Below are 13,863 nucleotides of genomic sequence, written 5' to 3' on the forward strand. Positions count from 1 at the left end.
CCAAAAACATGAATGTCAGGTTAATTGGCCGATCGAAATTGTCCCCGGGTGTGAATGAGCGAGCGAAATGTCTGTCCCTGTGTGCCCTGCGACTGGCTGGCAACCAGTTCAGGGTGTCCCCTGCCCACTGCCCGAAGAAGGCTGGGATGGGCTCCAGCACCCCCGCGACGCTACTGAGGATAAGCGGTGCAGATAATGGATGGATGGGTGGATGGATGGAGCCGTTGCGCGTTATTGTACATTTTTCTATTGGATGTCCCGGACCCTCTGTTTCAGTTTTCAGGGAATCCTCTGATAAGAGACTACATTTACTTGAATATTAACAATTCCAATCTGTACTTTTGTTTGAAATGTGCAAGACTGATTCTTGTGAGTGTCTTTAAGCGATCTATTTTTAATGTGTTGGCTGTCTCTTTGGTATCAGGATCTTAACTTCTGTGCACAGTGACGGTGCAGGGTTTCCCTACATTTCTCTTCTGCGCAGCTCTGAATTTATTTTTTAAAGCACCCCCGCCACCTTTCTGGAGAGAAAACCCATGCATATTTTACTTCTTTGTATAAGCCGGGAGTTTCGCCACCGCGCGTACTGAGCCGATTAGCGTACAGGATCCGAGATGAGCTGATTGGCCCCGGGTGATTTTCCGACCTCTTGAAGCGAAACACAGCCCCTTTGTTTGACAGTGCCGTAGTCTGATGGTTCATTGCGGGGGCTGTCCAGTTTTCTTTTTTTTTTATGTCAGCGTTATGAATACAGTACTGATTGATGAATTTCACTTCTGTTCGTTATGTTGCTTGACTGTGGAGACTTCGGGTTGGTTTGAAGGGAGTTCTTCACAGAAATTTTGTGTATTGTAGGCAATGTTCCCTCTAGGCTGCGCGCGTGCGCAATCGTGCATTGGCTGCACATTCTCAGCGCACAAGAAAATCTAGCCAGCTCACAAAAATCAGGGCTCGAAATTGATAATTAAGAAGCGAATTAAGTCAAAGTTACAGTGCGTAAAGGTAAAAATACAAGGGTTCCCCTGACGTTGTGTTCTAAATGCGGTATTTGGAAGTCAAGGTCGAAGTAGAACGAAGTTGAGTAAAGTCAGCAGAGTTTTTTTTGAGAACCGGCTTCTTCGGCTCGGCTCACTAAAAGGAACCGGCTCTTTTGGGTCCTAAACGGCTTTTCAGGTTATTTTTGCTTCTTTCATCACTATATGACCAAATATTATGTAAAATTATGCACAAAATGACTTAAAGGAAGGGGGAATACAACAAAAAAGAAAAAAATATCAAAATGAAAAAGTAGTGAAAAGCTGAGAAAAAAAGAAACAAAAGGAAGAGAAAAAGAAGGAAAAATTCAGAAAAAAGCCAGAAAAAAAAGAAAAAAAGAAACAAAGGAAAAAATAGTAAATAGAGAACAAAAAGAAAAAGGTAACAGCTAGGAAAAAATAATCACAATGAGATTTAAAGGAATAAAAAAAATATATAGAAAAAACAGGGAAAAAGAAGAAAAAGTTTGTGTTGCATTCAAATAATTTCCAATTATACCTAGTCAATCTTGTTGCCTACATTGTACTTCCACTAAAAATGTGATTAAATACAGTTGTGTATCGTGCAACCGACTAAATAAGCCCTCCAAAATGTTCGTATTATCCGACAAAAGATACCAGGGAAAAAAAGAAATGGAAATCTTGTGAAAGAATTGTTGTAAAAACAAATGACGTTTGTAGGCCGTACAACCTTTGCAATAATACATTAGTCAGTTCATTCCCCCAAAAAATTTTCTTTGCATTGCCGAAAACTCAGCAAAATGTAACGTGATGTCAAGTTTTGGGCATGTTTGATACATGAATCCAGAGAAAAACCAAACCTTGCTAGTTTTCCTTCTGTTGTCTGTGGTCTCAAGTTGCTGACTTCTTGTGTCTGTCTGTTTCGAAGATGTCGATATTCTGCAGCAGCTGAGTCTCTCCGGGCAAAGGGCATCGACATCGTGGAACGCCCGATCCACCCCGGATGGAGTCATCCCATTCAAGTCAGGTGTTATCCTCACCTCTAGGGCCCGCATCCAGTGGCCCGTGGGTACCGTCATCCCGGCTTCTTACACGGCCACCAATCTCTCCCTGATTCTCAGTCTGTCCCTTCACCGCATCAACAGCGTTTTTCTGTTCTCCGTCGTGTCCAAGAAAGGGAGAGTTCAGCTGGGTGTTCAGTTCAAACCGGGCAAGGTCCTCGTTTACGCCGGCCGTAGGAATTCTGTTGCGTTTGACTATGAGGTCCACGACGGACGTTGGCATCATCTGGCCTTGGAGGTACGAGGTCACCATGTGTCCTTGCACACTTCTTGCGGGAACAAAACCCTTCAAGGGGATTTTCGACCCAGAAAATTGGAACGGTTTGATCCGGAGGGTGTGTTCCTACTCGGGAAAAAGGACCACAATGCCGTGCCGTTCGAAGGCGGAATCTGCCAGTTCGATATATATCCGTCAGCGGAGGCAGCTCAGCACTATTGTAGTTATATTAAGAAACATTGCAGAGAAGCCGACACGTATCGGCCTGTTTTCGCACCCTTACTACCTTTAATTTATTTTGTTTCAAATATAACACACTCAACAGTACCAGCTTTTACAGAGGTATCCCACAGTACCCCGAACGCAACTTCATTTCCAGCTGATGGATCTATTTTTGTTCCAAGTAATCGTTCGCCAATTGGGAATAAATCCTATTGGACTCCTGAACCTGCTGTTGTTTTTAATCAAGTGGACCATCCCGTCTCAGAGAAACCTACTCAAACTCCGACTGAATCTCCCTGGACCAGTCCGGTTCCACCAAGAAAGGAATTATCCTTGCCAACAAGCTCAAACGTAAACGACAGAGAGGTCCAAACCCTTGTTTCAGAAAGAATCACGGACTTCCTGAGCACAATGAAACCACCAGAGAACAGACTTCAGAACACAAGCGATCCCACACAGGCCCCAATATCTTACACTCTAAAGAACCAACAACCATCCACAGAACCTGTTCCCAAAGTCATAGATTCATCCGTCATCACTCCTGCAGCCAAAAAAAAGAACCAATCCTTTGTTACGGAAATAACCACGGATCTCCCGAGCACATTGAAACAACCAGAGAACAAACTTCGGAACACAGGCAATCCCACACAGGCCCCAAGATCCTACACTCTCCAGAACCAACAACTAACCACAGAACCTATTACCAAAGTCACGGATTCATCGGTTATCACTGTCCCTCCTGCTGCCAATACAGAGGACCGATCTCTTTTTACGGAAACAACTACGGATTTCCTAAAAACAACGAGACCACCAGAGAACACACTTCAGAACACAAGCAATCCCACACAGGCCCTAAGATCCTACACCTTCCAAAACCAACAACTAACCACAGAACCTGTTACCAAAGTCACGGATTCAACGGTTATCACTGTCCCTCCTGCTGCCAATACAGAGGACCGACCTCTTGTTACGGAAACAACTACGGATTTCCTGAGAACAACGAGACCACCAGAGAACACACTTCAGAACACAAGCAATCCCACACAGGTCCTAAGATCCTACACCTTCCAGAACCAACAACTAACCACAGAACCTGTTACCAAAGTCACGGATTCATCGGTTATCACTGTCCCTCCTGCTGCCAAAACAGAGGACCTATCTCTTGTTACGGAAACAAGCACGGATATCCTGAGAACAATGAGACCACCAGAGAACAGACTTCAGAACACAAGTAATCCCACACAGGCCCCAAAATCCTACACTCTCCAGAACCAACAACTATCCACAGAACCTGTTCCCAAAGTCACAGATTCATCGGTTATCCCTGTCACTCTTGCAGCCAAAACGGAGAACCAATCCCTTGTTACGGACACAACCACGGATTTCCCGAGCACAACGAGACAACCAGAGAACACAAGCAATTTCCAGAACCAACAACTATCCATAGAACCTGTTCCCACGGTCACCGATTCATCGGTTATTTCCGTCACTCCCGCAGCCGTAGACGGCTTCCAAACGTTCGACTTGGAGCCGACCCTCGTCTCACTGTTGGCTGGACCACCGGGTCTGAAGGGAGAACCAGGACCTCCGGTAAGAACAATAAATCATTCTTTCAAAAGTGGGAGGAGAAGTTCTTGGTACAGCTCTGTCAGAATAGTATTTGTTTAACAAGCGATTATGATTAATTATATTATTTCATAACTCTTGGCTGCCGTTTGCTTGTGGGCTAATCTCTAATACGACTTAAGGTCTTGTTCGTACGCAGGAACGAGCTTGTGGCTTAAATCCTGCTGACGTGGATAATATAAACAGTAGTCCCCCGTGATACAACATGAATCCGGTCTGAGGTGGGGATCACAAAGTAAAAATGCCTTTTAGTGGGGATAGAAACCTTTAGTAATGCGTACCCCAGGTAAAAAGATTTAAAAAGCCAAATAGTATATTGTAAGGAGTCCTTATGTGAAATGTAGTTGTTTAGGACAGAAAAAATATTAGCCCTCTCAAGGGAAAAATAAAGTGTGTGATGTGAATTGGGCTGGTAGAGTGAAGTAGCGGGTGGATGCCATGGTGGAGGAGGAGCTGACACCCACGTTCGAGAATAGTTATGCCCTTAAAAGATTTCCTTGCTCGAATCGCCTCCTTATTTTTATAAAAGTCCCAATCATCGATCTGTTACAGCCATGCAGTTTAGCGAGTGTAGTGAATCACTCGGTTTCTTGATATATTTTGACAGTCACAAGATTCTTTTCCATAGTTATCTTGTTTATGCTTCTCCATTTATCATCATTGCAAGCCACCCATAGTGAATTAATACAGAAAACCATAAACTCTTTTATCGCCAACCACCACAGTTCTGAACTGGATGAGGACAGAAAGGCATTGTGGGAGGGAGTTCAGCCAATAACATATCTGCTTTTCCATGAAGCTGTGCCCGTGCACACTAACATTGCAAGGTTTGTACTTTTTGGTCAAAAAAAACTGTTAAGTGAAAAACGTCACAAGGCGGGGTTCTTTATCCCGGGTCTAATTTACATTCTTTGGTTTCGAGGTTTTGTTAACACGGACTGCTGTGTGTTGTTGTTTCCCAAATAAAATGTGAAGCTTCTTTAGCTTCAGTTTAGTGTTCAATAGTTACTTCTGAATGTGTGGAAGCAGAGCAAATTTCAGAATTTGCTAGAAATAGGCCCTCTAATAAAAAGTTGTGTCTATCTCCTGCTTTGGAGACTGACGCTAAACTGCCACATTCTTGTGACTGACTCATAGCGTAGACTAGGGGTGTCAAACATGCCGCCCACAGGCTGAATCAGGTCTGCTAAGGGTTTTGATCAGGCCTGCTAGACAACACTAAGAGAAGTGCAAGAGAAAAATAAACTAGTGTTTTAAATATGCCCACTTTAATTTTTCTTTTTTTTCTTCCTATCTTTCTTTCTAACTTTCTTTCTTACTTTCTTACTTTCTTTCATTCTTTCTAACTTTCTTTCTTTCTTTCTTTCCTCTTTTATTTTGCTCTTTCTTTTTTTGCTCTTTGAGCTTTTCTTTCTTTCTTTTTTTCCTTTTATTTTATTCTTTCTTTTGTTTGCTCTTTGAGCCTTTCTTTCTTTTCGCTTTTTCATTCTTTCTTTCACTCTTTTTTTAGCTTTTTCTCTCAGTCTCTCACTATTTATTTAGCTCTTTCTGTATTTCTTTTTGCTCTTGCTTTCGCTTTTTCTTTTGCTCTTTCACTCTTTCTGTATTTCTTTCTTTTGCTCTATCTGTATTTCTTTGTTCCGCTCTTTTTTCTGTCGCTCTTTTTTTCTGTCGCTCTTTCTTTCTTTCGCTCTTTCATTCACCCTTTCTTTTGCTCTTTCTTTCTTTCACTCTTCCTTTGTTTTATTCACTCTTTCTTTCTATGTTTCTTTGCTCTTCCTTTGTTTTTTTTGAGTCACGTTTATTGGCTTGTACTATTATTAAAACTTGCTTCACAACTGCACTACGTTCAAACTTCTGACTTCAACTTTGGACTACCGCCCCTCCCCAATGGGTTAGCATTTTAATTCCTGTTGACCCTTTCCTGTACTTGCATGTGAGCAGAGCTTCTGACTTCGAATTCGGACTGCCGCCACCTACCGCCCGCTACCGACACTACCGCCCCCTACCGCCCGCTACCCCTACCGCCTCTTACCGCCCATACCTACTGCCCCCTACCGCCCATACCTACTGCCCCCTACCTGATTATCTTTTTGGTCAACATTTGATGAGCAAAATATAACCTTGATTCATTTAGCTAGTGTGAGGTCCAAATTAAGGGCAACCCCCGTGTGGCCGTTCATCAGATCTAAAAAGGAATTCAGGTAACGACAATATACATTTTCGTTCCGCTGCAGCGGGGGAGAATCGGGGAGGAACACAGGGGATGTGTTATCGGCTCCACAATCGTCCTCTTACTTCTTCCCCGCCTCAGCTAGCTTTATTTAGTACAAGTATGGTGGACTTTAGACTGACACATCATTGGGTGGACTTAAGACTAAAACAGCAAAAGATATATAGACAGTGAATAATAGGGGAATGTTCAGAGAAATACACAAAATATATATAGAACATTCTTAAGCAACTTCACAGCTAGCTTTAGCATGTTAAATTTGTTTAATTTGATTATTGATTCTGTGTCACTTTAAGAATACAAATAAATCGGTACCTTCATTCATTTTTTAGCTAGCTTTAGCATATGCTTACCATTATATGCATTATTAACTGCATTGATTAGTCACATGTTCTATACTAAAACACTCTGTTTAGCACATAAAACTTGTATTAAAGATAACGTATAAGTGCTATCGACCTTGTAGCGTTAGCATTTAGCCGCGTCAGCATGTTTCTCCTTGACACAAATTAGCTCATTGCGCTCTTGTTCGCTGTCCCACTAAATCGCTTACGCACATTTTCCATTGTCAAAGAGACCTTCCGTGCATTAGCACATGTTTGACCCAACGCACCAAAAAAGTTTGAAATAAATCTTTCCTGCTGTGGTGAACAAAACCACAACGCTACGAATCCGACTTTTGCGTACAAAAGCAGAAATGGCTGCCAATCCCTTGGAAGGTTAGCATCGTTTTTTTTTTTGGTACCAAAGCTGACGTCTGTTTTTGTCGTTAATGCGGATTCATCCCCAAAATGGATTGAGACATTTCACATTTTCTGGTAAGATTTTATACTCTCATAAAATCCTTTATAAAATTCAAGAGGGTTGATTGATGCCCCCATGAAACATTTTTGGTTTTGGGTACAGTTGTTGCGACTTTATATGATATTCTCGAGAGAGAGCGAGAGAGAGAGAAGGAACTTGTTCTTTTTTTTCTGACACTGCTAACTTTTTCCCGTGTTCCAGAAAGCCCTCATTAGTTTTGACCTTTTCGAGCCTCGCTAATCCATGTATGAAATTGTTTTAAAGCCGGCCGATGGCCTTCATTAAAGCGTGTTGCCTGGCCTGTTCCATATGTCACAAGTGACTACGGTACCTTGAGAAAAATTGGCTTTGTAAGGTTCACTTGCACCATTAATAAGACATTTTCAAACCTGCCACTCGCCTACGGTTTCACCTTCTGGTACTTAATACGATTTAATTGACACTTCTAGTTTTACTTGTTTAGCACTTTTTCTTCAATCAGCTGCAATAACAACACGGAAATCCAGCCATGTTCTAACCCAACAACCCTGGATGCCAGATATACAGACAAATACACAGGGTTGGGTAGGGTTACTTTAACTTGATTACTTTCAATGACTTTTGGATTACTCTAATACCAAATATGCTAATAAAAGACAAAAGAAACTACCATATTTTCTGCACTATAGGGCGCACCGGGTTATAGGGCGCACCCCCCAAAAATAGTTTTTGGTCCTATATCTTCCATAGATAAGGCGCACCGGATTATAAGGCGCTACAATGGGAACGTCGACAAAACAGTCAGATGATTCAGTCAAACTGATTACCACCTTAACATTCCCAAAGCTTGCAAAGAAGCAAATACGCATCGTAGACACGTGCGGATGCGGTGTCCGTACGATGTCACTCAAATGCATTATTTCAAATATCATTCGGAAGGATAAAGTCTTGGGATTCAAGAAATGGCAACCATTCCTTAGTTTCTATTTTCTTTTTCGCTCGCAACTTCACTGTGCATATGACAATAAACACTTGGAATTGAGTTTAATTCACTCAACTCATCACAGCAACATCAAGATCGTTCTAAAACAAGATACCGGGAAAATATAAAGCCGCATAGCTCACCTAAGTTCTCACGTTCAATAATGATACGCAACCGTGGTCTTCTTACAACCGTGAGTGTAGTAAATCCAGGAGAGTAAAATATTTACAAATACAGACTAATGAAACATGTTTCTTTATGGCGTAGTTTAGCAAGCTTGCTATTCAGTCATCTTTTTCGGCCAATTGCAGGGTTTGTTTTGGCCCTCTAGCCTATCCGAGGCTCAGAATAACTTTAGCCAATAGCAATCGATTTAACGGATGATTGACACATCTTTTTCGGCCAATTGCAGGGTTTGTTTTGGCCCTCTAGCCTGTCCGAGGCTCCGAATAACTTCAGCCAATAGCGATCGATTTAACTGATGATTGAAACATCTTTTTCGGCCAATTGCAGGGTTTGTTTCGGCCCTCTGGCCTATTTGAGGCTCCGAATAACTTTAGCCAATAGCGATCGATTCAAATGATGATTGACACATTGGTTAGCCAATGAAACGCCGGTATATAAATCCCAGCATACACCGCGGACTACTCCACGTTCGGGGGAAAATCGAGTCGGCGGCTGTTGCGTAAGTTGCGAGACCTTGCGATTTAATATTGAGCCATATATAAGGCGCACTGTATTATAAGGCGCATGGTCAGCTTTTGAAAAAAATTAAGACTTTTAGGTGCGCCTTATAGTGCGGAAAATACGGTAAATATGAAAAAAATTATGACTCACAACACGTGGTAAGCTTTCTCTCCTGGCTTTGATCTCTTTGATCTCCGGCAAAACTAACATAAAATGCGACAGAAACAAAATGAAAATAAATCCAAACAGCTTGCCAACATCAATTTTGCCGTTCCATGTGTTCCGTTACTCCCCAAGCCTGCACAAAATTTAGTAATTTTATTCATATTTAGTTTCTTTTGTGTTTTATTAGCATATTTGGTATTGGAGTAATCCAACAGTAATTGAAAGTAATCAAGTTAAAGTAACCCTACCCAACCCTGCAAATACACAATTATTGGTAGGATATCGACATCATACTAATGTTTTATTCCTGCAGTCCAAATTATCAAAATTAGATGATTTAGTAAAATTTTTCACTGCACAACTACTATTTGAGGTCAACAAAAACATAATGTCAGAAAACATCCGTCAATTATTCATTCGGAAAGAGGGAAATTATAATTTAAGGGGTTGTTGTGAATTCATAATCCCAAAGGTGAGAACCACCAGGAAAAGTATGTGTGTGTCTGTGTGTGGAGTCAAGCTTTGGAAGACGAGATCAAACGGTGTCCAAATATTCACTTGTTCAGGTTTAGATACAAAGGAACATTCTTGGCGGAATACAGAGATGAGGAGGATGGGGTATGAGTGGTGCGGGAGATTGGGAATAGTGCGCAATAACTTTGTGTTATTGTTGCTATTCTTATATCAAAACTGTTATTATTAATATCATTACAATTGTTGTGATATCATTGGCATATTTGGTGGGGAAGATAAAGGAGTAGCGAATATAAGCATATGCTTCTTACTACCCCTTTTCGAACATATTATGTAGCATTATTTTGTTGTTGAGTTATTGTTTTTGTTCTGGTTTTTATTTTGATGTTCGAATAAAGTTTTCATTCATTCATTCATTCATTCATTCAGTTCTGTAGATAATAAAGATCAATGTACTGGTCAAAAACCTAAAAAACCTAAATCTATTATTAAAGAAAATTAATTACCGTATTTTCTGAATTATCATCAAATATGCCAAAGAGTTGTTTCCCTAGTTGTGCTTATTTATATTTTTTAGGACGGCTTTGTTTTCTCCATTATCTAAGATTTGTTTCTGGTACAGACCAGAAATAGTGTCATTATGAGATACAATTAAATGCCTTTTCATATGTTGACTGTATCAATACTTCTTGTCGTCAAGTTTCTGCATATTTCCCGCCTGTACCCGGGTTTGATTATTGCCATATACAATTTTTTGTGTTTTTCAGTGTTGGGCATGTTATTTTAAAAAAGTAATTAGTTATAGTTACTCACTACTTCTTGCAAACGTTACCGTTAGTAACTGAATTACTCTTTAGTAAAAGTAACTAGTTACCAGGAAAGTAACTGTTTCCATTACTTTAAAAAGTAGTTGAATGTCAAAGAATTTTACATTTTCTGAGCAGTATTCAAGTCAGTTCAATAGAGAACAGACAAGAAATTGTTTTGTGGAACTTTGAAATATTGATTGCAGCTAACCAGCAACAGATTGATCCTACATTTGAAGTGCATCAAAATTAAACCATTAACAATATAATGAAATAATGATCAGAAGTGAACAATATAAAGTGAGTTAAATCCATTAAATGTAACTCTCACAACGCGAGACAACTGGTCAAGTAGACATAGCCTACTGTGCTTCAGGAATTTGTTCACAACAAAGGTCAGCTGTAAAACGATATAAGTGTGTTTCACTCTATAGAATAAATCACAATCTCTAGTCAAACAATTGTTCAAGTAGTCATACGATTCTGTACTTTAAGTATTTTCACACAAGAAAAGTAAACAGTCCAACAATATAAAGTGTATTTAATACTGTTGTCAAAACTGGTCGAGTAGAATTAGATTTTGTTCACAACAAAAGTCAACAGTAAAACAATGGAAAGTTAGATATCCAATCCCTCTCTCTATGTGATGTTATGTGCTTGATAACATACAAACTGCATTTCCCATAAACCCACATTGTTACTGAGCATGCCGGTGCGTCCCCTAATGTTTACGGTTGTGTGTTATGGTTTACTTGTGATACATAAGTAAACACCCGTCCACGGCAACAAGCCTCATTGCAATATATCCATAGTAACGCAACACTTTTGACCGTCAGTAACGGTAACGGTGTTGTAACGTTAGATTATCCCGTTATGTATCGGCGTTATTTGGTCTGCAAAATTTTTCAATTAATCAATCATTGCACTAATATTGACTAATATTGACCATAAGTACATGTACAATGCACAGCAGTTATTTATCTACCTAGGCAGCCACCCACCCTGGACTTATCCCTTGAGAGGGGTGACCGACAGCAAGACAAACACATACACAAAAACAAAGAGAAAAAAAAGGGAAAAGTAGCAAAAAAAACACATTATTATTATTTTTTTTTTTTTGACCATGGCCAACCCAAATGCCCAAACACCCAAACAAGTTAAGCACCTCAAGTTGGTCATGCTTTTGTCCCTCCAGATGAAACGGGGCACCAGAAAGCGCCCATGTCATTTGCGTCAGAGTGACACAACACACTCTTCTGTTCAACAGCAGGGCCCGACAGCTTTCACTGGTTTACCCCTGCCGCATCATACAGCTGCTCTGCCCATCCCTTAGATCTAAATAATAAATGCGAATAAATACAGTAGCTCTAATTGTAGTTTAAAATGGACGTGCCTTAAAGTACAGTGTGCCTTATCAAAAATGATATATGACAACAGACCATTTTTTTGGCTGTGCGTCTTATAATCCAGTGCGGAAAATATCGTACCCCAAAAAAACATAATGGCAAGACACAGACTAACCCTGTAAGTAACCACTGATATTTTAAACTATAAGAGAACTGAAACATAAAATAGACACTAGAAAGTAGAATGGAATATAGTAAAGACCATTAATTAATTTTTAAAAGCTGCCCCACAGGAGCCATCAATGCAGGCCAGAAAATCATCGGCTGCTCTCTTCCCAGTCTGGAGGACATTGCCAGCTCTTATGCACTACATTGTAGTCAACGATAATATTCTATTCAAGGCCACCTGGGGCTGATATCATAAAAGCAGGCCTGGCAGATACCGTAGCCAAAGACACATAAAAAATTAGTAAAAGCTCTTAAAATTCAATCCACGGGGAGCCAATAAAATGTTGCAAAGTGAGCTAATCTTCCTACCCCGTTAAGATAGATAGATAGATAGATAGATAGATACTTTGTTCATCCCCGAAGGGAAATTCGACACATATCGCTGAGTTTTGCGCAAGCTGCAGGCTTTGGGGAGTCCAGAGAGTAGGGAATTACAGTAATCTCAATGTGAGGGAAAAAAAAAGAATAGATCAGCGCCTCAATGTTGGCCAGAGTGTGAAATGGGCTGAGTTCAGCTAGATTCTTCAAATGGTAAAAGAAATCCATGTCAGGACCTGAACGGAGACAGGACCCACTTGCGTTGCGCCCACGATCCGGTGATTGCTGGACGCGGGAAGCAAGTCGCTCTGAACGCGGAACTGGATCTTCTGTGTGGAGCGATGGCTGTGTCAGGAATGGAAAAAAATGGTCAGTAGCTGGGACAGGAGAGCAAAAATGTGGTCGGGTCGTAAGCGAGTCGTAAGCCAGGAAAGGAGAGTAGACGTGGTCGGAGACAAAAAGAGGTCGATAGCCGAGACGGGAGAGTAGATGTGGTCAGGATCAAAAAACGAAGCCGGGGGATGGACGGGAGCAAAAAACAGGTGGGAGTCAGGGTCGAAAAAGGTTTGCCTATTGTTAACTGAGGTTCGCAGACGGACTGACGAAAGGGGACAAATGGGAGTGGGTTTTAATAGGCACAGGGAGCCAATCAGAGTCCAGGGCAGTTGGCGCAGGTGATTCACATTGGTAATTATGACAATCCTGATCAGAGTTATATATTTGAAATACGGCATAACGTTGAGCTCAGAGTAAAAAATAATACCGACATTCTTGAAACATTTGTAAAAATGTCTTGGGTATCATTAGGAAACTTACGTGACATTCATAAAAAATCAGACTTGAATGCACCCGTTTGTTGCTACGTTTTTATACTTACATTTATAGAATTGTAAAAAATACGTATTTATAACTCAAATTATGTCATTCTTTCCAGGGGTTTCAAGGACTTCCAGGATTGCCAGGAAAGCCAGGGAAACGAGGTCCACGGGTGAGTGAAGTAAACACCTTAAGAAAGTCACAGATTCAGTTATTGGTTCACGTAGATAACAGGTGTCAAACAGGCGGCCCGCAGGCCAGATCAGGCCCTCTAAGGGAATGAATTCGGCCCGCGAGACAACACTCAGAGAAGCGCAAGAGAAAAACAAGCTGCAGGTTGAAACATGTCAACTTGAGGTTGCCAAAGCCAGGTGCCTCTCACAAAGACACTGTACTTGTATTTATTTCTCTCTCTCTCTCTCTTCCACCCTTTTTCTCTCACTCTCTGTCTCTGTCTCTCTCTCTCTGTGTCTTTTTAACTTATTTTGCTCTAACTTCATTTTTTCCTTGTCTCTCTTTTCTCTTTCTTTCTCCGTACCCTCTGCGCTTTCTTTTTTCTTTTCTCTCCTTCTGTCTTTTTATTTCTCTTTGGATTTCTTTCTTCCGCTCCCTTTCTTTCCCCCTCTCTCACGACTTCTCTTTTCATCTCTTTTGTTTCTTACACTCTTTCCCTCTCTCTCTTTCTTTGTGCTACCCTCTCTCCTTTTCCCTCCCTTTTTCTCTTATTTCTTTATCTCTCTTTTTCTTTCTCTTTAATCTACTAGTCCGGCCCCCGACAGAATGTTTGTTCTATCGAGTGGCCCCAGGTTAAAATGAGTTTGACACCCCTGACGTAGATAAAACGTGTAAAAACAAGACAAATAAGCAACTTCTATTGGGTTAGCGCAAGAGCTCGAAAGACCCT

General features: G+C 40.9%; 1 protein-coding gene across 1 annotated transcript in view; it reads left to right on the forward strand.

The window, feature by feature from the left end:
- LOC148366049 (uncharacterized) overlaps nucleotides 1–13,863 on the forward strand; it is a 153,000-nt gene that overhangs the window by 9,511 nt on the left and 129,626 nt on the right. Inside the window, exons 3-4 of the mRNA XM_088334992.1 lie at nucleotides 1,924–4,085; nucleotides 13,078–13,131. Coding sequence (XP_088191118.1) covers nucleotides 1,924–4,085; nucleotides 13,078–13,131 — 2,216 coding nt within the window. The remainder of the gene's footprint in view (nucleotides 1–1,923; nucleotides 4,086–13,077; nucleotides 13,132–13,863) is intronic.

The sequence above is a fragment of the Urocampus carinirostris genome, chromosome 5, assembly GCF_059441175.1.
Source record: "Urocampus carinirostris isolate Australia breed hairy pipefish chromosome 5, RoL_Ucar_1.0, whole genome shotgun sequence".
Taxonomy (NCBI): Eukaryota; Metazoa; Chordata; class Actinopteri; order Syngnathiformes; family Syngnathidae; genus Urocampus; species Urocampus carinirostris.